Source organism: Bombus affinis, chromosome 2 (genome assembly GCF_024516045.1).
Source record: "Bombus affinis isolate iyBomAffi1 chromosome 2, iyBomAffi1.2, whole genome shotgun sequence".
NCBI classification, from domain to species: Eukaryota; Metazoa; Arthropoda; class Insecta; order Hymenoptera; family Apidae; genus Bombus; species Bombus affinis.
Genome location: NC_066345.1, coordinates 4238037 through 4260935, shown reverse-complemented (window position 1 = coordinate 4260935; position 22899 = coordinate 4238037). Strand labels below are relative to the sequence as shown.

General features: G+C 36.6%; 1 protein-coding gene across 2 annotated transcripts in view; it reads right to left on the bottom strand.

The window, feature by feature from the left end:
- The window catches only part of LOC126928995 (cadherin-87A), a 521848-nt gene that overhangs the window by 88407 nt on the left and 410542 nt on the right, over window positions 1-22899 (bottom strand). For both annotated transcript variants that reach the window (XM_050744939.1, XM_050744941.1), the window contains one exon: window positions 635-852. In XM_050744939.1, the coding sequence (XP_050600896.1) occupies window positions 635-852 (218 nt within the window). The remainder of the gene's footprint in view (window positions 1-634; window positions 853-22899) is intronic.

The window sequence follows — 22899 nt, the reverse complement described above, 5'->3', positions numbered from 1 at the left end:
TGTTAAATACCTTTTCGAAATTATTTTTATAAAATATCGTTTTTCTAATTGCAACGACAAAATCAATTTTATGTAGCATCATATATTTCAAACCATACCAAATCATATCGAGGTCAGTAGCATACATACTTCTGGAAAAAGTAAAATCATTTATTTGCTGAACGTTAAAAGTAAAAAGGAAGAAAAGCTAATGCTTATTTTTTATTCATTAAAAGCATTTCCTCTATCTTGTCAAAGTAAAAACTACTATCTTCTGTTTATTCATACCAGCTTTTCTTAATTTTTCACAAGTATACTAACTTTGAACTTTCTCCAGACTTTGATACAAACTTTCTAACGATATTCAATTCTTTCATCGCGAAAAAAAATTTGAAGCTTCACCATACTGCCAAAAAATGTTCGAATTTCATCGGAAACTTGCCAAAGTTTTTCTTCAATATTTTTCTCTCGATTACAAACAAAAAGAATTCAAGTAATCTAATATTCTCTTAATTACATACCACTTTATATATAAATTTATAGTTTCTACCTGTTCTAGATTTATTTTTATTCGTTTCGTTCCACATTAAACATCCTGTGAACACATCGACATCCAAGCAAAGAGGGAAAGAAAACAGCAGGGGATTTGACTTACCTCGCGATTGAGAGGTTTCGCCAACGTGATAACGCCAGTGCGTGGATTTACGACGAAATGGTCCGTGAGTTGTATACCATATTTCACTGGCGATCCTTCGGGATCGTGGCCCTTAAGGACGAACACTTCCGTACCGACTTTGGTTGATTCTGAAAGCGGCAGGCCCGCAGGGTATCCACCAGGTTCGAGGATAGGTGGTTCGTTTACATTGTTGGCGCCTGAAACAACAGAGAAACCATTCTTGTTTTCAGTCGTTCTCCGACAACCGAAGTTTGAATTATCGTTTATGTTAAACGCATAGCGCAAGAGTAATTTTAACACCTCTGTATTTTAAAAATAGATATTAAGATAAATAAGTCAATTTTCGACTTATTGAAAAATTGACATAACTAATTATAAGAGAAATAGATTTGTCAAGGAGAGGAAATCGGTTTGATGTGGAAACTTTCAAGCAAGAAATTATTATTGGCTCGTTCGAGAAGTGCGTAGCGAAATTGAAGAAATATTTCAAGATATATTTTATAAAATTAGATTTCATCAAGCAATATATGTACATAGATACGTATAATATTTACTGCGCTATCGATATTGAAATATTATTTGTTTCTATATTTGGACATTTCGTTATGAATAATCAATGAATAGCTTAGACAATATAAAAATACATTTATAGTTTTCTTTGATGAGAGGAAAAAGTCCCATTTATTGGGACGATAGAGTAAATGATTTATTTAATCTGTTCGTAAATGATAATAGAAAAATTTGTTAAAATGATAATTAAACACACATCGTTGATTAAGGGGGATTTTCGTGTGACAATAATAAAATTAAGTGATCTTTATGAATTCTTTTACTCTGAAATTTTTTCACTCTATTAGTTATATGAGATTAGATGTTTTCAGGATGTAAATATATAGCCTTGAAGTAGGAATAATTTTGAATAATTCTTGAATTGTAGTTTTTTAATTCCAATTCTTCTTATGGTTTATTAACTTTTTGAATTGGCGTACTCCATAATTGAAAAACTAATTGATTAATCCAATTTTGAACTCGTTCACTTTACTACGAATTTCTCTAAGGATTGAACATCAAATTTCTATTCGATTGTTTATTTGTAATATTTTTTCGAACAATCCAAACCCAGTTTACCTACCGAGAAAGGTAAATTTATCTTCTAAACGTTAGAATTCTCCAATTCTTCATTTAAAAATATTTTTCTTTCGAAAATAGATTCAATCCCAACGTAAACCGCTTGACCTTAAGAAAATTTCGTAACTTTTGCATTTCGACGATTGTGACGGATGTTATACTGCGCGCTAACACTGGTTATATTATATTGTCAAATTTGATCGCAAAATTCGTATGACATACGATAAACAATAAGAAGAATGCAAATAAAAAAATTACATTTGTACTTCAACGCTATCAATTTATATCTCGAAAAAGTTTCGCCTCACATAACTAGCAATTAGTAGCAAAGAGAATTCACAAAAATCACCTACTCTTGTTGCTGTTGCAGGAAAATCTGCCCTTAAAAACGCGTTATATGTGTATATGTGTGAAAGTAAAAAGCTCTTTGATGCTGTTTAAAAGAATTACAAATATTAATTTAATTATATAATTTTTATTAAATAACATTTAATTATATATTGAACGAAGAAAACAGTTTATCGGAATTTCAATCTGATAAAATACATACGTCAGATTCTCATAACTGGATGCTATATTGGACATAGTTAAAACATCCGATGTGTTAACAAGAAATCTTGCATTAAGTCAACGCAACCTTTCGCCGCAACAGTTGTATAATAGAACGCTGCAGAACAGAACAGAGCACTCTCACTTCAACTGTTCCTAACAGTTGCAGTTGCAAGGACTTCGCTTAGTAAGTTTAGCAAATTTATTGTTAGCCGAACTAGTGGTTCGCGTTATTATATTATTGCCACTTCATTACAATAGATAGACTGTCTAACATGTTGCGGTTGGAATTTCAAATGACTGAAAATTATGGGGCAAATTTGTCTATCCGAGAATACCACGCGTTTCTGTAGCAACGTAAAGAATAATGAAGAAAAAATGGTGTTAAAAGAATGGAATATTTAAAACGTCTTTTCTGTGGAATTTCCTCTTTAATCTTTGCATGTTTCATAAATCTTGTAAAGCAGCAATTTATTAGGTTGGCGTATAAAAATATCCTCCCGAGTAAAATCACGTAAATTTCACTGAAATACCTTTCATACGATTCTTCTGTTCTATCCGAACGATTAATCCTTTCAAGATTGGGTTCTTTGTTTTTTAAATCGATTCAATTCCAGAAATCATCATCAATTTATGTTTCCTCGAGCGATAGATTAATGTCATCGACAGTCTTCGATATTCAACAATTCAATTTTCGATATCTAAAAAATGTAATATTCAGCGCATTTATTATACGAAATTTAACATAATGATCTGTGAGAATTAAATATCGAACAGAATTTAACGCAGCTATCGCGGACTAATTTTAATCTTCGGTGAAATGATATTTCTCTTTGTATGAATTTACGTAATATTGGTTTGCATGGATAAAGCAATTTACTGGAATTTATCTTTCAAATAGTATACATATATAGCACGTGGCAAATTAAATTAAATTAAATTCTATTAGCAACTTTCTGTTCGTTGTGTCAAATGGGTACACATCCCCTATGGATCGTCGCTAGCTTATTAAGAATTAACAATATCATCAGCATTCGCTCATTGGTTATGAATTATTAAATATGATTGCAGTACCAAGAAATATCACGCTTCTTTTTATCAGATAAATTATACAATTATTGGATTTCTCATAATTTCATCGCGATTTCCAAGGAATTCGAATAGATGAAAATATGCGCGTTGGTGCATATCCCGTTTGTGCTTCGTAGGTTTTAATTGACACAAAGCTTGCGGATTGCTAACTATAGTCATAAAAGATACAACGAAGATGTACAGAGTTCCGGAGAACGAAACAAACGATTTAAAAGTCACGATATCGTATTTCGTTCGTGTAGTTTGCATTTATCAGCACTTTTAATAAATAGGATTACTTGATATTGGGAATAGAGTTACAAACGGGACTGTTGCATTCGACTATCAGGACAGAGCTGTTGGATTCGACTATCAGGGCAGGACTTCGATTTCAAAGAACAAAATGAAACTATTAAGCGTAACGTTGAAACGGAAACTCTTTTGAAGAGGAATTTACAGAACACATAGGCTACTCTCAGCTTCCAAAGCTTCGCTTAGGTTGTTATTGGTCGTGAGAACTTTTAATGTTATTAGCGTTTTCTTTCTCTTTTTCTCTTTGTTTTATTTAAGTATTACTAACTTGTAACGTTTACTTTAATTTGCAACAGAACTTTACATGATATTTTACTTTATTTGGTAATATGCAATTTGCAATGAATTCTGCTTTCAATATTATCCCATCATTTGCGTCTCCGATATTTTGGATAATTTCAGCTTATACGAACGGGTATCGGGATTATAAAATCATATAAAAATAAATATGTTTCGTTTTATTCAAATCTACGTATATTTTCCATCGAACACTTTCTAATGGAATACAAATAAAAGCAAATCTATTATGTTAAGTTCAATGAAATTAAGTCTGTATTACCTGCGATATTATTATTCGCGGTTAAATTATTTTATTTAACGGTTTATAGTTGCGTCGACTACTAAGGTCACGAGCGATTTGGCACAATTACATTTATTTTTAATTACATTACTTACATTATTACATTATTTTTAATTAAATTTAATTTTAATTACAATTACATTAATTTATCTCGTAGTGTAAATAGAGATTGGACAATTTTTCTACCTACATGGTTTTACATAATATATATATATATATATATATATATATATGTCGGAGATGGAAAAACACCGGAACCTCTCCTTGGATTCTCGGGAATACCGTAATGTCGTAATTTAGATTAAACAAATGTCGCTCCGATTGTTCGAGGTTTATGATAGTGAGCTTGGGCTCGAGGCGACAACCAGTCGCCGAACGTAGCCGCGGTCAAGGGATGAACGTTTTATCTAACAAAGGCACAGAGTAACTCTATACCTCTCCTTTAAAGAAATAGCCGTAGCGACACGTGGCAGTAAATATTTCAAAGGTTTCTGTTCCGTGGCTCGCCACACGCAGATCCTATCCTTCGGGTAAGATGATCTCCAGATGTCAATATACCTCCGCAGTATGTTTAGCTAACTTGAGGACCCGCAATAAATCTTAAGATTTAGTCAAGCAAAGTTCTTCATTTAGACAAACAGTCCTTGTTGCAACTACGGGACGATAGGAGAAGCCTATCTTCCACGAACGATGCCCCCGTCAACAACCTCCCCTCAAGGGCGGCCAGCATCTCTTTCAAAACGCCGATATGGAGATCGACCAATTAGCAACAGCGCTAATTTCCCTCACCTTTGGAACGAAAGCTTTCTTTGACGAATCCGAGGATCTCATGTCCTTAGACCCACCCATTATAGTTTTCCTCGACGGCATCGTCGAGACGGAGAGTTACTATCCGGTACGATCTCGACGACGATTCAAGTAACTCTCGGATACGTAGTGATGGCCCCATGCATTAACATTGAGTACAACTTAGACGCTAAAGAAGAGTAGAGTTCGTCATCCTGTTGACCGTGGATTCGTTATTGAGCCTAAGATCATTGTCATTAGCTTCTCGAGTATCAAATTATCGCGATTACTTGTCCAATTCCAACATGGTCATGTTTGCACTAGTAAATATCTCCTCTATTGCATAGTGATCACGTCTAGTGTCAATAGGGATTCGTTTACGCCCTTAACCCTAACTCTAATCGTAACGCCAACCCGACATCAGAAGTGGGATCAGTGCCGATTATAACAGTGCTAGAACTTACGACCATCGTGCGCGAGTAACCCAGTCGCTAGTGCAAAATCGAGTGTGAAACCTAACAAGTTTTCGCTACCACGTTTTAACCCTTAAAATCGCACGTTCCGACCCCGCTGCACGGGGCGTAACTGTTAACCTGATTATGAAAGAAAACCATAATTTCAATAACGAGTGGCGAGTCGACTTCTACGTACTGGAAGCATCATCGGGTAGATCAAGTCATCTGGGTGAGTCGTTTCCATTTTTACTCCGATTCGGGAGCCGAGCGTTCACTAATTAAAGAGTCCGTGACCTCGAGATTTCTGGCAAAAGAATGACTGACATATTAGTAATGCGAGGAGCAGGAAATACTTGTATTAAACATACGCCTCCCATTTGTTCATCGTGTGTATTAATGATTTTTACATCGAAGATAATTTCTCATGTCCTTGCTGATAGTTATCTAAAATATGATATCGCGATTAGTTGTGGAACTCTAAGTCTGGGTTTTGACGTAACATTACACAAAATAGCCTCGCTATGTGTAAAACAAAAATAATTAATGTCTGTAAGGAAACCACTGCAAACGAGATCGTCGTTAATGAAGCTGACATTGATGTACATGGTAATAATAAAAGTCGATCAATTTCTCTTCTCGACAAATTCAAAGATTCATTCGTTACGGATTCCCTACGTATTCGCGTAAATACAGGCCGGTTAGAAATACGATTAATTGATCCTAACATCACCGTACGAGGAAGTCCTTATAGATTTAGCGAGGAGGACCGAAGAGCGGTACGTGAGAAAATAAGCGTTTTAATTAAAGCAAAGATCATAAGGCCTAGTAATTCGCCATTCGCGAGCCCTACGTAACTCGTGAAGAAGAACACGGCTCAGATAGATTATGAGTGGATCCCCGAGAACTAAATCAAAGTACCGTCGCGGATCGGTACCCTTTACTCCTTATTGCGGATCAAGTCGCGAGATTGCAAGAGGCGAGATATTTTATTAGCCTGGATATGGCCAGCGGGTTTCACCAAAATTCCTACTTATCCTAATTCAGCGGAGTATACAGCGTTCGTTACTCCCGACAGACAATATGAGTAGATAACGATGCCGTTTGAACTGAAAAATTGCGCCGTCCGTCTTTCGGAGGGCCATTCGCAAGGCCCTAGGCGACCTCGCTCATTCGTACGTTGTTATTTATTTCGATAACGTTCTAATTATTGCCGACTCGATAGATCAAGCTTTAGGAAGATTGAACACCGTATTAGATACCCTCGTAAAAGCAGGATTCTCTGTTAACATTGCGAACTGTTCCTTTTCTAAAGACATCGGTGCTCTGTTTGAGATATGTAATTCATAACGAAGAAGTTCGTCCGAACCCGGGTAAAATACACACCTTAAGCTTTTTCCTGTGCCAACAGCCGTCACACAGTTCAGGCAGTTCATAGGGTTAGCTTCGTACTTCCGAAAGTTCATCCCTAAATTCTCACAGGTAATGAAACCCCTGTATGCGCTCATCTCGAATAACAGAAATATAACTTGGACAGATAGGCACGAGAAAATAAGACAACAGGCAGTTTCCGCCCTGACCGACGCGCCGGTGTTAATGATATTCGACCCCAATTACCCGATAGAACTACATACTGACGCTAGCTCGGAGAGAGTTACGGGGCGATTTTGACGCATCAAGTCGAAGGTAAAGGCAAAGTAATAGAGTATTACAGTAAAAGAACTACCCTCGCAGAATCTAGGTATAATTCCTGCGAACTAGAGACGTTAGCAGTCGTAAACGCAGTCGAGCGTTTCCGTCACTATCTACATGGGCGGGAATTTCTTGTCGTCACGGATTGCGACTCGTCGAAAGCGTCGAGTAACAAAGTACATTTAAATGACAGGGACCATCGGTGATGGGCCTACTTGCAGACTTTTGTTTTTTTGACATTATGTATCTGGAAAGTAAACGGACAGCCCACGTAGATTTCTTCTCGCGAAACCCCGTAGATTTAGACCACCGTAAAATTGATAAAATTGCGGAGAAAGAAATCAATCTGGCCGAAATATCGGAATACTGGCGATTAGCCGAACAACGTCGTGATTCTCAAACCTTGGGAATCGTCAAGAAATTGCAAAACGATGAGCTCGCGGAAGACATCGCGAATACATACGAATTACGGTCCGGTACTCTTTACCGTAGGATACAAAGAAAAGGCAGGACTCTCTGTTTACCTATAGTCCTAAGAGGTTTTAGATAGTCTGTTATTAACTATGTGCACCAGTCAATTATGCACTTAGGTTGGGAGAAAACGCTCGAGAGACTGTACGAGTATTACTGGTTCGAAGGGATGGCGAAGTACGTTCGCCGATTCATTGAGAACTGTCATGCTTGTCAAGTTTCGAAAGCTAGTTCAGGTAAGATACAAGCCGAACTACATCCTATACCTAAGACCAGCATACCCTGGCATACGGTCCACATGGACATAACAGGCAAGTTGAGTGGTAAAAGCGATTCAAAGGAGTACGTCATTGTTTTGATCGATGTGTTCACTAAATTCGTATACCTGCATCGTACTCGTAAGATAGATTTCCGTAACACCATTAAAGCGCTTAAACCCGCTATATTTTATTCGGAAGTCCCTGCCGGATAATAGCAGATCAGGAAAGATGTTTTAAAGGTAGTGAATTTCGAGAATTCTGCGAAAGCAAACGAATTAAAGTTCACCCGACAGCGACCGATGATAGAGCCAATAGACAGGTAGAGCGTGTTATGCGTACATTGAAAATACGTTCACGACAGTAGAAACGACCGGGCGGCCATGGCAAGACGCGATTGGGGAAATACAGCTAGCGTTGAACTGCACCACCAACCGCGTGACTAATTCGAGCCCTTTACAACTACTAATCGGTAGAACAGCGAGACCGTACGACCTATTACTACCCGACAATATCGAAGAAAAGGAAGTCGATATCCCTGATGTAAGACAGCAGGCTGTATAGAACATAGAGAGTAAAGCCCAGTACAACAAAGAAAGTTTTGATAGAAACAAAGCTAAAGTGGTTAGGTTTAACCTCGGCGATTTCGTACTACGCAAAAAAAATGAGAAAAGAAACCAAACCAAGCTAGAGCCAAAATTCAAGGGTCCATTCGTAATAACCGAGATTTTGGAACGAGATAGATATATTTTAAAAACGCTAGACGGCAAACGATCGTATAAAAACAGTCACGACAGATTAAGAAAAATGCCGGACAGTCGCGTTCCCGCTGAGTTGGACGTCGGTAGTGACGGCAATAACAGTGACCACGACGACATGAGCACCTCGATCTCGGAAGATCCTTAGCACAAAGACCGTAGCACCTTACGGAGTACGTTATGAAGCTTGGTAAATGGGCAAGTGATGTGTTCACGCGCACCATGAGCTATAGAGTTATGAAGCTTGGTAAATGGGCAAGTGATGTGTTCACGCGCACCATGAGCTATAGAGTTATGAAGCTTGGTAAATGGGCAAGTGATGTGTTCACGCGCACCATGAGTTATAGAGTTATGAAGCTTGGTAAAGGGGCAAGTGATGTGTTCACGCGCACCATGAGCTATAGTGTTATGAAGCTCGACTAAGGGGCAAGTGATGTGTTCACGCGCACCATGAGCTATAGTGTTACGAAGTTTGGTGCGGTCGTGCGATCTAGAAAAACGAGATCCATTGGGGTGCGAAATCGAGACTGGTCCATTTCGCCGTTATGACCCGACTGATAACCCACAGGATGCAACTAGCACTTCCAATACTAATTACAACGTTACTAATTCATGTGCTCTTCTATTCCTTTTGTTGTCAAACCTCCGAACAAAATTTTGTTGTTACACCGGACCCTCAGCTTATTTAGACATTAAGTTAAATTGTAGACATGCTAATTGTACCGAACCTAATGTTAGAAAGACTCAATCTTGTAGCTGCACCCGAGGACGTGTGATAGTCAGAATGGCCGTGTCGGAGATGGAAAAACACCGGAACCTCTCCTTGGATTCTCGGGAATACCGTAATGTCGTAATTTAGATTAAACAAATGTCGCTCCGATTGTTCGAGGTTTATGATAGTGAGCTTGGGCTCGAGGCGACAACCAGTCGCCGAACGTAGCCGCGGTCAAGGGATGAACGTTTTATCTAACAAAGGCACAGAGTAACTCTATACCTCTCCTTTAAAGAAATAGCCGTAGCGACACGTGGCAGTAAATATTTCAAAGGTTTCTGTTCCGTGGCTCGCCACACGCAGATCCTATCCTTCGGGTAAGATGATCTCCAGATGTCAATATACCTCCGCAGTATGTTTAGCTAACTTGAGGACCCGCAATAAATCTTAAGATTTAGTCAAGCAAAGTTCTTCATTTAGACAAACAGTCCTTGTTGCAACTACGGGACGATAGGAGAAGCCTATCTTCCACGAACGATGCCCCCGTCAACAACCTCCCCTCAAGGGCGGCCAGCATCTCTTTCAAAACGCCGATATGGAGATCGACCAATTAGCAACAGCGCTAATTTCCCTCACCTTTGGAACGAAAGCTTTCTTTGACGAATCCGAGGATCTCATGTCCTTAGACCCACCCATTATAGTTTTCCTCGACGGCATCGTCGAGACGGAGAGTTACTATCCGGTACGATCTCGACGACGATTCAAGTAACTCTCGGATACGTAGTGATGGCCCCATGCATTAACATTGAGTACAACTTAGACGCTAAAGAAGAGTAGAGTTCGTCATCCCGTTGACCGTGGATTCGTTATTGAGCCTAAGATCATTGTCATTAGCTTCTCGAGTATCAAATTATCGCGATTACTTGTCCAATTCCAACATGGTCATGTTTGCACTAGTAAATATCTCCTCTATTGCATAGTGATCACGTCTAGTGTCAATAGGGATTCGTTTACGCCCTTAACCCTAACTCTAATCGTAACGCCAACCCGACATATATATATATATATATATAGTAGAAAACCTTACATCATTATAAACTTAAATACAAGTATGCATTAGGAATAGAACAGGTTACGTAAATAAGCAATTAGTTAATTAAGGAACGACAGTACAGGAAGTCTAAATACGGAAAAACGAATGAAAGGAATTGTAAACCACGTCCATTTCTAGACTGGTGAGGCTGAAATTAAACAGATCATAAAATAATAACACGTATATATTTAGTATTTCCATTTCTACGATTGGCCACACATTCTGATTTCTTTGAAAATTCCAATGAGATTGTTAATATTTTCGCGCGAATTCATGATTTCATTCATATTATTTCTTATTATAAACAATTGTTTTTTATTTCCTTTAAATGGCCACAGTCTTGAAGGATACGTTTCATTGTAAGATTTTCGTTACGTAGAATATAGTTAGGCGCAGGCCAGTTATTACACGTGTAATGATCACTTGTTATTACTGTCTCGTCTATGCAGTGAATTTAAAATGCTATCCAGTTTATAGCTTCGTATGCTAACACTCTGCTACGCCACCCAAATATGTAGATACTTTGTCAACACGACTGCTTGAAAACCCCGTGAACAACCACAGACTCAAACCCTTTGAACCTTTAAATAAGTACACATTGTTGAAATGTGTAAAAGATATTAGTAAACAGTATTATGATTATTTTTATGATTTCGACAAAACATTCGGTTGAAATGGTAGAGGTTTGCAAGAAAAATTATGTTTGTGATAAACCAATGGTAGTAGTAGATTACAACAGAGGAAAATGTGCTGCAAATTTATCAAATCAAATGATACCTATTCTACACCACATAGAAGAACCCTCAAGTGGTATATAAAATTAACTTTAGAGTTATCGTAAAATACATCAATTTCAAACGCGATGATACTCTATAAACAAGCAACAAAAACAAAAATCAAGGTATCAGATTTTAGAATGGCACTCGCAATGCACCTTACACAGTGCCATTCACCAGAGCCATCAAATATACTTATTCGACAAAGATTGCGACACGAAATGCAGAAGAAAGAAGGGAAAGCGTGCCTGGCACGAAAATTTTGCAGAGAGTGCTATAAAAAAAATGTTAAACAGTTAGGATCAAAAATGGCTAAGAATCGGACCAAAAAGGTGACCACTTATTGTCCAGGTTGTATTGATGTACCACATTTATGTTTAAAGTGTTTTAACACAGTACACCGCTAGATGCAGGATTTGTTCTCATTTTTTTTTTTTATTGATGTTCTAATAAAAATGTTTAATTGTTCAATGGGCACTTTTTATTTCAAAGTATCTTCTATTTATTGGTTATATTCAAAATGCCTTAACTGGCAGTCAAAGTATTAATCAATATGTTACTCAATAACATGTACGATCAATAAATCCCGCGTACGCTTAAAAATATGCAGCCTGCAGACCGTAGTAAACAAATAAATATCTGCAAATTACCCAGATCGACTAATGTTAATGATAATGACGTTGTTTCAGTGGAGACGTTGGTTGTCGCGCTATCTTGCCACGTTTAAAACAATTTGTTTCATTTTGTTTCATTCAGTTTAAAACAATTATTTAAAGTAAAATTTCAATCAATTCCTTTTATGTATCTCCTATTTATCTTGCAATTTGTCAGTAGACATTAAAGTTTAGCAATTATTAATCGTCTAAAAATATGATTTTTATGGGATTATATAAAATAAATATGAAAGATATGATATTAAAATATGCACCAGTTTTATTAGTTCACACAGGTTTACATTTGTGCATTAAAATAAATGGTCGAAATTAGCGTTTTGGAATAAGTTATGTACAATATAAAACGTAGTTCAGCAACATTATCAAGCAAATAGAGTACTTAATAACACACCGAAGCCTTCTGAATAATCGAGATAGGTCACGTGTCACAAAATTAACTCACATTTTGGAAAAGAATATCAGTTCATTATGAACCAAGCACGAATATTATTCCGAACCATTTCTTCCGCTGCAGCAAAGTTTCCGCTGTCAGGTCATATCTCAAACGTGGAAAAATTTTTGAAACAAACGAAATGTATTGAATTATAAAATTATATTGAATTGTGATTTCAACCAAATTGCTAATTTAAAGCTATCACATATTACATATATTTGATAGGATCATACGCAATCAATTAACAAACAAATAAACGAAAATGATTATCGAATGCGTTTTACGATTTTGAAATAGTCGAAATATTTCGTAAAACAATCCAATAAAAATATTTAATTATAATACAGCAAATGTTATTTGTAACCAAATAAGAAAAAAAAAGTGAGAAAAATATTATTTATCCACGACGTATATGAATCGATTCCAGTGAAAAGTCGTTGTAAATTTGGCAGATCGTATTGATCTGTCAGCAATTCATGAAAGCATCGGATAGGTATGTAGAGAGCTGCGAGACGTAATTGACATTAATTAATTAAAGCATCATATCTCCTCGAGATGTCGATTGTTTTAAGTACATCCGATTCTAGACTGTTACGTATATCGACTGTAACGATTAACAGCGTGCACAGTGAAACAGATTATGATTGATGCATGTCTCCGCACCGATATCGATTTTTCCCTACAGATATTCTTAAACCTGTCGATAGTCAATTTCGTTTGAGAAATACCGAGTTTATCAGGTCGTCGTCGTATTTTATCCGCGAACGTTTGATCGACGATCAATGCGTCCCACGTCACGAGATATTTTTCGAATAATCGAGTTAAAATTGTCTTACGCCGCGCTCTCGAACACGAACAAGTCGATATATGATGTTGATGCAAATAAAAATGCCAATGAACGAACGAGAAAAGACAACGTTTTTACTTTTTAAGGAGAAACTTAGGAGAGCGTAACTTGTTTTGCAAACAATCTTCTCTCTCATTTTAGATTTTCCACTCTTAAATCAAAGCACTGCGATCTCTGAGTTTCCTCCATTCAATCTTCTACTCATTTTGGCAAACGCGAAGATCATGCGTATCAATGACAATTATTTCGTGTTTTGGCCAAACTTGAGATGTAACTGAGCGGTTAAACCGCAGAATAGAAGAGCCGTAGAAGACAAAAGTAATTTGTGAACGGATTGAAATTCCGTGAAACATTCTATCCTTTACAGTCAAGCCTTCTTACAATTCCGCGAACAATTTCTTAGTTCCCCTAAACAAAGTGAAACAACCGAACGTAGGAAACTGCCGAGTGCATTTACCAGCTGAAACAAACGACGGTCCTCCAATCTTGCGGAACCTTTGGTACTGAAGCCGAAAATAAAAAGGAAAAAGAAAAGAAAAAAGGGATGGTCGAGGCAAAGAAAGTAAGTTTGGACGTGGCGCGCAGGTTTCCCGGGAGTCGCTAATTCGTCGGGAACAAGGCGGCCCCATAAGTCCGAAAAGTCATAAAACTATTAGAAAGTTGGCAAAGTAGCTTCGTCATCGTGGCGTTGGCGGAAGTTTGGAAAGCCGGCCAAACTATGTATACCAGACCTAATAGATACATCAAGCTGTAATGTGGAAGGCGGGTGCTTCTCCGAGAACGTATTTCGCTCAACTCTTAGCGATCTTCTTGTTGCTTTTTTCTCCTGTCTTCGCACCAGAACCGCGTAAAACAACAAGAAACTGGCTGTGTGTGTCGGGCATCTGCGCTTTTCCACGTATGCTTCCGGTCGTTGTTGTTGGAGAACAACGGAGGGTCGAGGGTCAACAATAATCGTTAGAGCGTAACGATGGCTGAGTTTCTCTCGGATCTCGTTTTTTGCTGATTCTGCCAACGATTCCTGCCTTTCGCAGAATTTTTCCCATTATCGACCGTGTGCTATAGCTTAACTGTGTTATTCGTTTGTTAGATGGAATTTGTTTGATGTCGCTGTACGACGTGCTGCTTCGCTGAATCACTCAAATACGATACTGTTGTGTTTAATTAAAACGCTTTAGAGAAAAGTGAAATATTATCATGTCCTTTTTATTATTGGGTTGGCAACTAATTAGGTGGCAAAAACATTACCAGCTAATGACAAAATCCGCAATCACTTAGTTGCCAACCCAATATCTTCTGTCTTTCCAGTTCGTCAAAACTATTTGCTAATTGTTTCATCAGAATTTTCCATATAATTGTAAAGACAAGCAACGTATATATTATTAGGGCGAGATACGACGTTCGTTAGATTTGTAGGATTTCTAGATTTCGATGATTTTTCAACATGCTTTTTGGAATAAAAAATGTTGGAAAAAAATTTGCAAACAGAGGTTGCAATAAGTGTAACTTTTTCCTGTACATTCAACCGTATGACCTCGCAACATTCGCTCACAATTTCACTGGCCATGTGCAATCTAAACAGCTGCTGTAAATTTCCCTGACATTAAAGAGCGTCCGAGTAACTGACCCCAATGATCTTCCAAAATACGTCGTCGCTGACGCCTTCATACGACTACGTAAATTGTGGAAAAAGGGACATCGCGTTACACGCGATGTCGCTATTTCGTGACGTTGCATTTAAGATACGACGATAGGTCATCGTCTTGTCTAATGCGTCCACGGTTTTCCAGCTTCTACGTTGGCTGCTAATTAACCCTCATATGCAGTCTCTCAGTCTCATTAACCAGGTTGCAAAGACAAGGGTAGATTACAGCGTACTTGTATTTGTTCGAGTCATATTTTCATATATGAATATACATATGTGATAAGGGTCTAAGTGTAAGATTTTAATCCTTCTGTTTTTACTTGCATTAAGATAAATAAGAGCCACTAACTTGTTCTATAATACTTATTATGTACATGTTGATACTTTGTTCGTATTACTATTAGTTCTGGAACAATTTTCAAAATAATTTTGTTAATCAGAATTTACATTTTTATAGAACATATGTGAAAGACACTTTTATAGGACATACGTATAGGTTCAAGAATATAACTTTTGATTTTATAAATCGATATGAAAATACACGTTGTAATAAATTTCGCGTTTACCGAGTTTATTTCTGAACTAAATTACACGGTTTTGCAGAAAAGCGCAGCAACAACAGTTCTGGCGAAAGTTTTGTAAACATTTTTGTAGTATTCACTGAAGAGAAAAAGTGTTAAACCAATATAAAACTGACAATAAATTCGGAATAATTATTTAATAACTTTCATCTCGTACGAGATTTTTCGGAACAGCGTAGCGCTATTATTTCTATATTTTTCCAACGTGGACAATAATACCAGTTTTTTAATATTAGAAATTACGACAGAAATGTCAATTGGATGAATGCAAAGTTCCACCGTTTTGTTCCTATTTGTTTATTTATTTTCCACCTTTACTCTTTCATATCGCACTTTTAAATACTTTGCTAAATTTTTAAAGCCAAAGGAATTTAATACCAAACATCGTAATAATTGAAGTTGCTTTTAATTAGAACTATTAATTAGAGAACAGGAGCGTTGGATGTGTCTTCAAAACGAAATTTAAATAACTGTATAAATTCTTGATGAAGCAGCAGCTGCAATAGATATTTTCAATTTAAGAATAGATAAAATATGAAACATAGATACATATAAATTATAGTATTAATATTTGAAAACACAATTTAAAGATATGAACACCGGCTGATCATTTCTTTCACCAATCTAATAAATTAATTACTTGAAATCCGAGAATATCGTATTTAATACATTATTTCTATAGTCCATCGTCTTCCAAATTTACTACAAGACAGAGATATAATTTCTAATATGAATCGACAATGCAATTATTTATATTCTATGGGCATAGTTGGCATGTAAACATCGTATGCCAAAAAGTATTATGTGACGCATAATACGTGTCATTTATGTGTATCACTGCTATGTCGTTATACCCGATACTAAAAATACATGAATTATTAACGTGCGGTCAAGCCATAAATATTAATAATACTTGCGATTCGTGGCATAATCTTCGATATAATATTCGCCGTGTGCAAAACGGCTATTAAAATATAACGAAGAATTTAAAAAGCGATGAGAAGACTGCAGAATCATTCTTTCTCTTCCGATTGTTTCCATAATTGATGACCGAAGCAACTACCCAGCAAGCAAATGGAATTATTGATATCCAAATATTGGATGTACTGTACCGTTCTTCGTGAAAGCAAGTAACAGACACGAAATGCGAAAGAAAGACGTAATGTACAGCCAGAAAACCAATAATGTGATTTTTATTACTATCTCGGCTGTACAGTATGTTTCCTTCGTGTCATTATAAGACATCGTGTATTCTTATGTATATTTATTTGACAGTACAGTATTTTATAGTACAGGAACCATAGTAACGATAGATGATACAATCATTAAACGATTGATTTTCTTTTTAACTAGAGTCGAGCCTTATGCGGTCTAATAGGAAGAGAAAACTGTTTGCATCACTTTTCTCATGTGAAATTTAATTTGTTCGAATACAGATTAAGATTAATCTTAATTATATGTAATTGTAAAGAAGGACGTAATGTACAGCCAGAAAACCAATAACGTGATTTTTATTACTATCTCGGCTGTACAGTATGTTTCCTTTATGTCATTATAAGACATCGTGTATTCTTATGTATTAGGTCATCCCATAAGTTCGTGGCGTTTTTCGAGCGGTTATATATGTTAAGATTGTTTACATACCTTTCAGTTTCATGAAAAAATGTAATCCCCCTCTCGTCGTACAACTTCTTCCCATTTTTTATTATTCCGTCTCGATAAAAGTTCTCTTGTTTTTTCTTTAAAACATGAAATGTATACACAAAAGTCAGCACGAACTTATGACGTGACCTAATATATTTATTTGACAATATAGTACAGGAACCATAGTAACGATAGATGATATAACGATTAAAAATCTTGTTTTTAACCTGTCCGGACTAATAGGAAGACAAAACTATTCGCATCACTTTTCTCATGTGAAATTTAATTTGTTGGAATACAGACTAAGATTAATCGATGGTTTTCTTTGAATATTTATGAATCCCATATCTGTTTGACTGCTGAGTCATATAATTCTTTCATCAGAATTGCATAGAGTAATTCTCGTACTTTGCACCATCGAAGCCCTTTTTCGAATGCTTCGCCATGACAAGGCACGTCTCCATTAACACCTTCGTTTGCTGTTCCCTTTGAATAAAATCGTCATTATCATCGCCAGTGTCGCGATGAAGCAATTTCATTACATCAGCGTATTTAAGGTTTTTCTACGTTCGCAGCATCTGAGAAATCCACGTGCTTTGCATAATTCTCAATATCATTTCTTTTTTCCAATGTCTGCGATCACGACTTTTCCAACATCGTGTACTTTTGTTAATTCTGTTCCATTTATACCACTTTTGAGTTCTTTAATTATGTCGTATCTTGTTTCCCCTTCTCCTTGTAAATTCATGCAAATTCCTACAATCAGAATTCCCTCAATCGATAAAATGGAAGAACACACAGTACACGAACACTAATAAAATATGTAAATATATGAAACGAAAAATGGTATCCATTACTGAGGAACATTATGTCCGGATAACAAAACGTTCTGATATTACTGTGTTACCTGCAAAATCATGGAGAAATGAATATCTTATTATACACATTAACATAATTATAATCTTTCAACGGAATTGCGATATCATTAAGAAAATCTTTATCCTAATATCGCACGTTATTTCAATATCCTTTATAAACACAGAAATCGAAATAATAACAACAAAATACGATCGTATCGGATTCGTAACGTTCTCTCAAAGCAACGATAAATGTTAAAATGAGAAACATAATTACAAAGATATAATAACTGAGGAAAGATCAGATCAGTTTCACTGACATTTTCCGTTTCAGAAGTATACATATTTGGTATTTTATGCAGTACCGTTTCCCTCAAGTACGATACGAAACGATAAGGTGGTCTTTTCACGGCACAAACCCGTTTTTATTACCACGCTTATCTGTTTACGAGCCGTCTCTTACATAAACTAGCAGGATGCAGCCCCTTTTAGGCTGACTCCGGTATTATCAGTAGCTTTGATTCACCCCGTAAAATCGGGGCTCGACTTTCCCACACGAAAGGGGACGTTTGTTTGCGTTTGCGTTTGCGTTTGCGCGTGCTATCAACCTTCGTAACATTATTTCAACTGACATCCAGCTACATTCATAATATTCCCTACTGACAAAAAGTTAATATCAGTTTTTTGTATATGCAGGCGCAAAAGCAAATACAGACGTTCTATTTGATAGCCATCTCGGGGAAAATATAAATTCGCAATGTACGATCCACGTAGACATATTAACTTTTAATACGTCTGTGTATAAAATACGAAGGATTTAAATAACAAATTTAAGATACTCGTAGATACTTGGGAGAAAAAACGTTTGAGCTTCACGTAATTGTCAGTGTAGAATAAATGAAATTTGTGAAATAATACACGTGAAATGTTCTTACTCTAGCAGTATGTTATGATATGTTACACGATTCTATGCTTGCAACAAATGGAACTATGGGGAACAGCGAGTAATTGCAACATAGAAATTTTTCAACGATTCCAATCAAAAACTCTAACATCCTTGATAGATGCACCTTGGTATGATACCAACAAAACAATACATCGTGACCTTAAGATATCTACAGTTAAAGAAGAAATATCCAAATTCAGTAATAGATGTAACACAAAAATTAACAACCACGAAAACCCACTAGTTATTCGATTACTTGACACGACGGATCAGATCTGCAAGCTAAAAAGATATTACCTTTTAGATTTAAGCATTAGATTCAACTAGAATCAAAAATACGATAAATACTTATTATTCAAGTTATAGTACCACACCAGAATAATTTACTTATAATTCTCAATGAGAATCGATTGTAAAATTCCTCCAAATAAAAGAAAAAAAAGAAAACAAATGGATACAGTGTAATTGTACTTGAGCGTAAATTTCTCATTCTTGAAAATTTGTTCTTTTCAAATCATACGTTTGTTCCTTACATTACCATTTCTAAAATATTAATAATAAGATTTATAATGAAAAAATATATGCTTGCACGATTTTACGATATCGAAAATTTCTAGTAATTTGTTTCTTTTTCTAAATTTGATTTAACTTTCAAAACTCAACGATCGATACAGCGGAACTTTCATAAAGTTTCTCATTCTATTTTCGTTTATTTAATGAACGTTATTCCGCAGCTTTTGTACGTCCAGCGAAAATGCTTTAATATTTAAAGCCAAGTAATATCACAGGGATTTCATTTATCGTTAAACATACCTAATTTCCAGGTTCTCGCTCAAAGGCAGGTTGAAATTCATTTTTTTTTTTTTTTTTTTTTTTTTTTTTTACGCTAATCTGTTCTATGAGAATGTAATAGCTCGCGTATGCTTTTTCCCCCGCGGACAGGACTTGATCTCAAAATGCCTTATAATTGGACATTCCGATGCAAATTTAATTAGCTCTGTCTTTTGGTGTACTTCTGCAGTAGCTAACAAGCGAGACGAAAAATTCCAGCAAAATGAATGACCGAACAGTCGCAGGACAAAGAACGAAGGATGAAAGAGACATAAGCGATGATCGCAGGCAAAGAAATATTCGTGTTTGACGGGAGGAATTTGGCTTCTTTTTATCAAGCAATTAAAAAGATGGGTATTATCCAAGTAATTTATTTCAAATTAGACGATGAACAAAAATTTTGATTTATATTATAAAAATGTAAAAAGAAAGGAATAATTTAATGTAAAGAAAATTACTAATAATGTATGAATATTTATATATTGTATGAATATTTATAAATTACTGTTGATTATAAATTTATATATTCAATTATTAATTATCAGAGATTATTAAATTTGCGCGGGTGCGATCGGAAATGTAAATTTCTGTATTGATGTGCAATATTCGTAGAAATATAATAATTGGAAAGTACGACAAATAGAATAATTTAACAATAGAAAAGATAGTGTTCCACGAATGTGTATCGCGGTAATTTATGATATCTGGTTTTTGAAAACGTTCACTTTCATAAGTTTTCCTCCAGTGATAATTCACGATTCATCTTTGCTTTTCTATAAATTTCTCTCATAGGAAGAAGACTTGAAAAGAAAACACCCCACTGACTTCGCTAAAAAAATAAAATAGTCAAACTCGAAGATGGTATCCCGCTGGGGGTAACCATCCACATGTTATTTAACAATTAAGCTAGAAAAATTTACCAAATGTCCAGCTGGACAAATTGTAAAGTACAAATTAAATAATAAAAAAAAAAATTTGTCTTTCGCTGCATCGGAATAACGGACATTTAGCGCGCAAAATAGCGGCTATCTTTAGCTTCGGCAATTAGAACCGAGGAACGTGGTTATCTGAGTTTGTTAAAGCAGCTGAAAGTAGATCATTTACAAAGCTTCTGGCTGGAAAATATAATGCACCCTCCCGATCGATGGACAATCAGATATCTCAACGAGAAATAAGATTTCACGAGCCTGCTTATCCGAGGAATCTCGAGTTACGAGTTACGAGCGTATCCGTCAGCATCCGGAAATTGAATTCGGCCGTAGTGGAAGTATAAAAATAAATCTTAAACGCGGATATCCCGGGTGCAGCCTCTAGCCAGACAAAGGAGCGAGGTTTAAAGGGCACGACGAAGTAAGGTACGTTACAAGAGAAAGAAGCTATTAGGAATTGATTCTGTGTGGCAGTCAAAGGCTTTCAGCGATTCGCGAAAAGACGGGGAACGGGGAGAGGAGGGACGATCAAAGGGAAAGGCGAGCGACTGTTTGACGGGAAAAGGGAAATCATTAGCCGGGACGGTGTCGTGTGGAACGTGACTGAAATCTATTTGGATGGTGTGGCGTTGATCGAAAGGAAAACGCGATATATTTCGCAGGAGATGCCGGGAAATCGTGCTGTCGACTTTGATAATGCGTCGGCTAACCGGCTGAACGGATATATCGCGTAATAACATCGAAATTCCAACGATGCGCGAAGAATTGAAAGCGACAGGGCTGGTTTTACCGTATCGAAGGCTTCCCTGCTCGCCGCACACCGGTGGAAACAATTTTCGCTATGTGAAGAATTAACCAGCTTCCTCGGGCTGACAAGAGTTTATCGCGGCTGATACGTCGATTTTCTATGAACGTCGTGAATTCCATGCGGATTCGGGCCGAACAACGGCAGGATGAAAGAGAATTCGAAACGCGCGCACCGAATACAGAGGCGACGGCCGCGCGACACACACCAACCGGCCAGAAATTGACGTTCTTCTGTCAGCTTCATCCCCCCGTTCATCGTTCGCTTTGAAATTCCCAGTTTGTTTTAAACATTCGCCGCGCCACTCGTTTCGAATCGCAGCGAACCTGAAATCCACTGTTTCCAAGGTTTTAACGATATTCAAAGCGTTAAAGCATTTGCGAGCCGTCGCGTCGCCGAAATATTGCGCAATCCTGACGAGAGTGATGACGCGTATCAACGCTTTACAATATACAACGCGGATACACAGCATTGTGTCATCTACAACGCGAAAAATCGCCGAGAATGAATGTTTCAAATATACAAGGTGTCTCATTCCGATCGATCTCATCGAGCCCTGAATATCTAGCGAAACTGTCGAGTACATGCACCGAAATATGCTTCGAATGAAAGTTGAATGGCATCGAGAGAGACGTGGATCGTTGTTATATTAGATGTTTTTCTTGGATAAACGCATGGAGGATTTTGTTAAATAATATCACATGCTTTTCACCGCATAGATCGGGGCAGCTCGCTACACCTCGCGAAAGAGTATGAAATTGTAAAAGAAATGAAACTTGTGCCAGGAGCCGGTAGTTTTAAATGTTCTTTGACCCGTTAACAGGATAGCTGTTAATTAAAAATTTCTGTAATCACTGTTAAAAGAAAAAGATCGTACTTAAAGGCGCATCAATCTCAATTAGGTATATTCTTCATTATTATACTTATTTGTTATTATATAGTTTTTATGATCTCAGAACATGGAATTTCTTTTGTAAGATAATAATAGATCAATAAATATAAAAATATTTTACTATTACGTATTTTTTAAAAACCAGTCATTTTGATCGGCTTTGGCAGAGATAGCTACGTCTTAAATGCCGGTAGTTCTAGTGTTAACGAAGAAAGAAACGAAAGGTATGAAGATAGGTTATGCTAAAGTAAAGCAATCGTTGCGTCCAAAAGACGGACAATTATTTATAAAAGCACGTTTCTTTGGTAAAACAGCTTCGTTTCATGCCATTCCACTTTTACTTTTCTCTGTTTCTTTTTTGTCCCCCAATAGGGTACAGCAGAAAATTTGTAATTCTCGAACTCGATGCTTCCTCCACAGTAACTCGATTACGCTTCCATTATACTAATGCATTTCTATTGGGATTTAATAGCTCGCATAAGCATTAAGTTGACTGATGGAAAGTATCGATGTATTTAGTTCT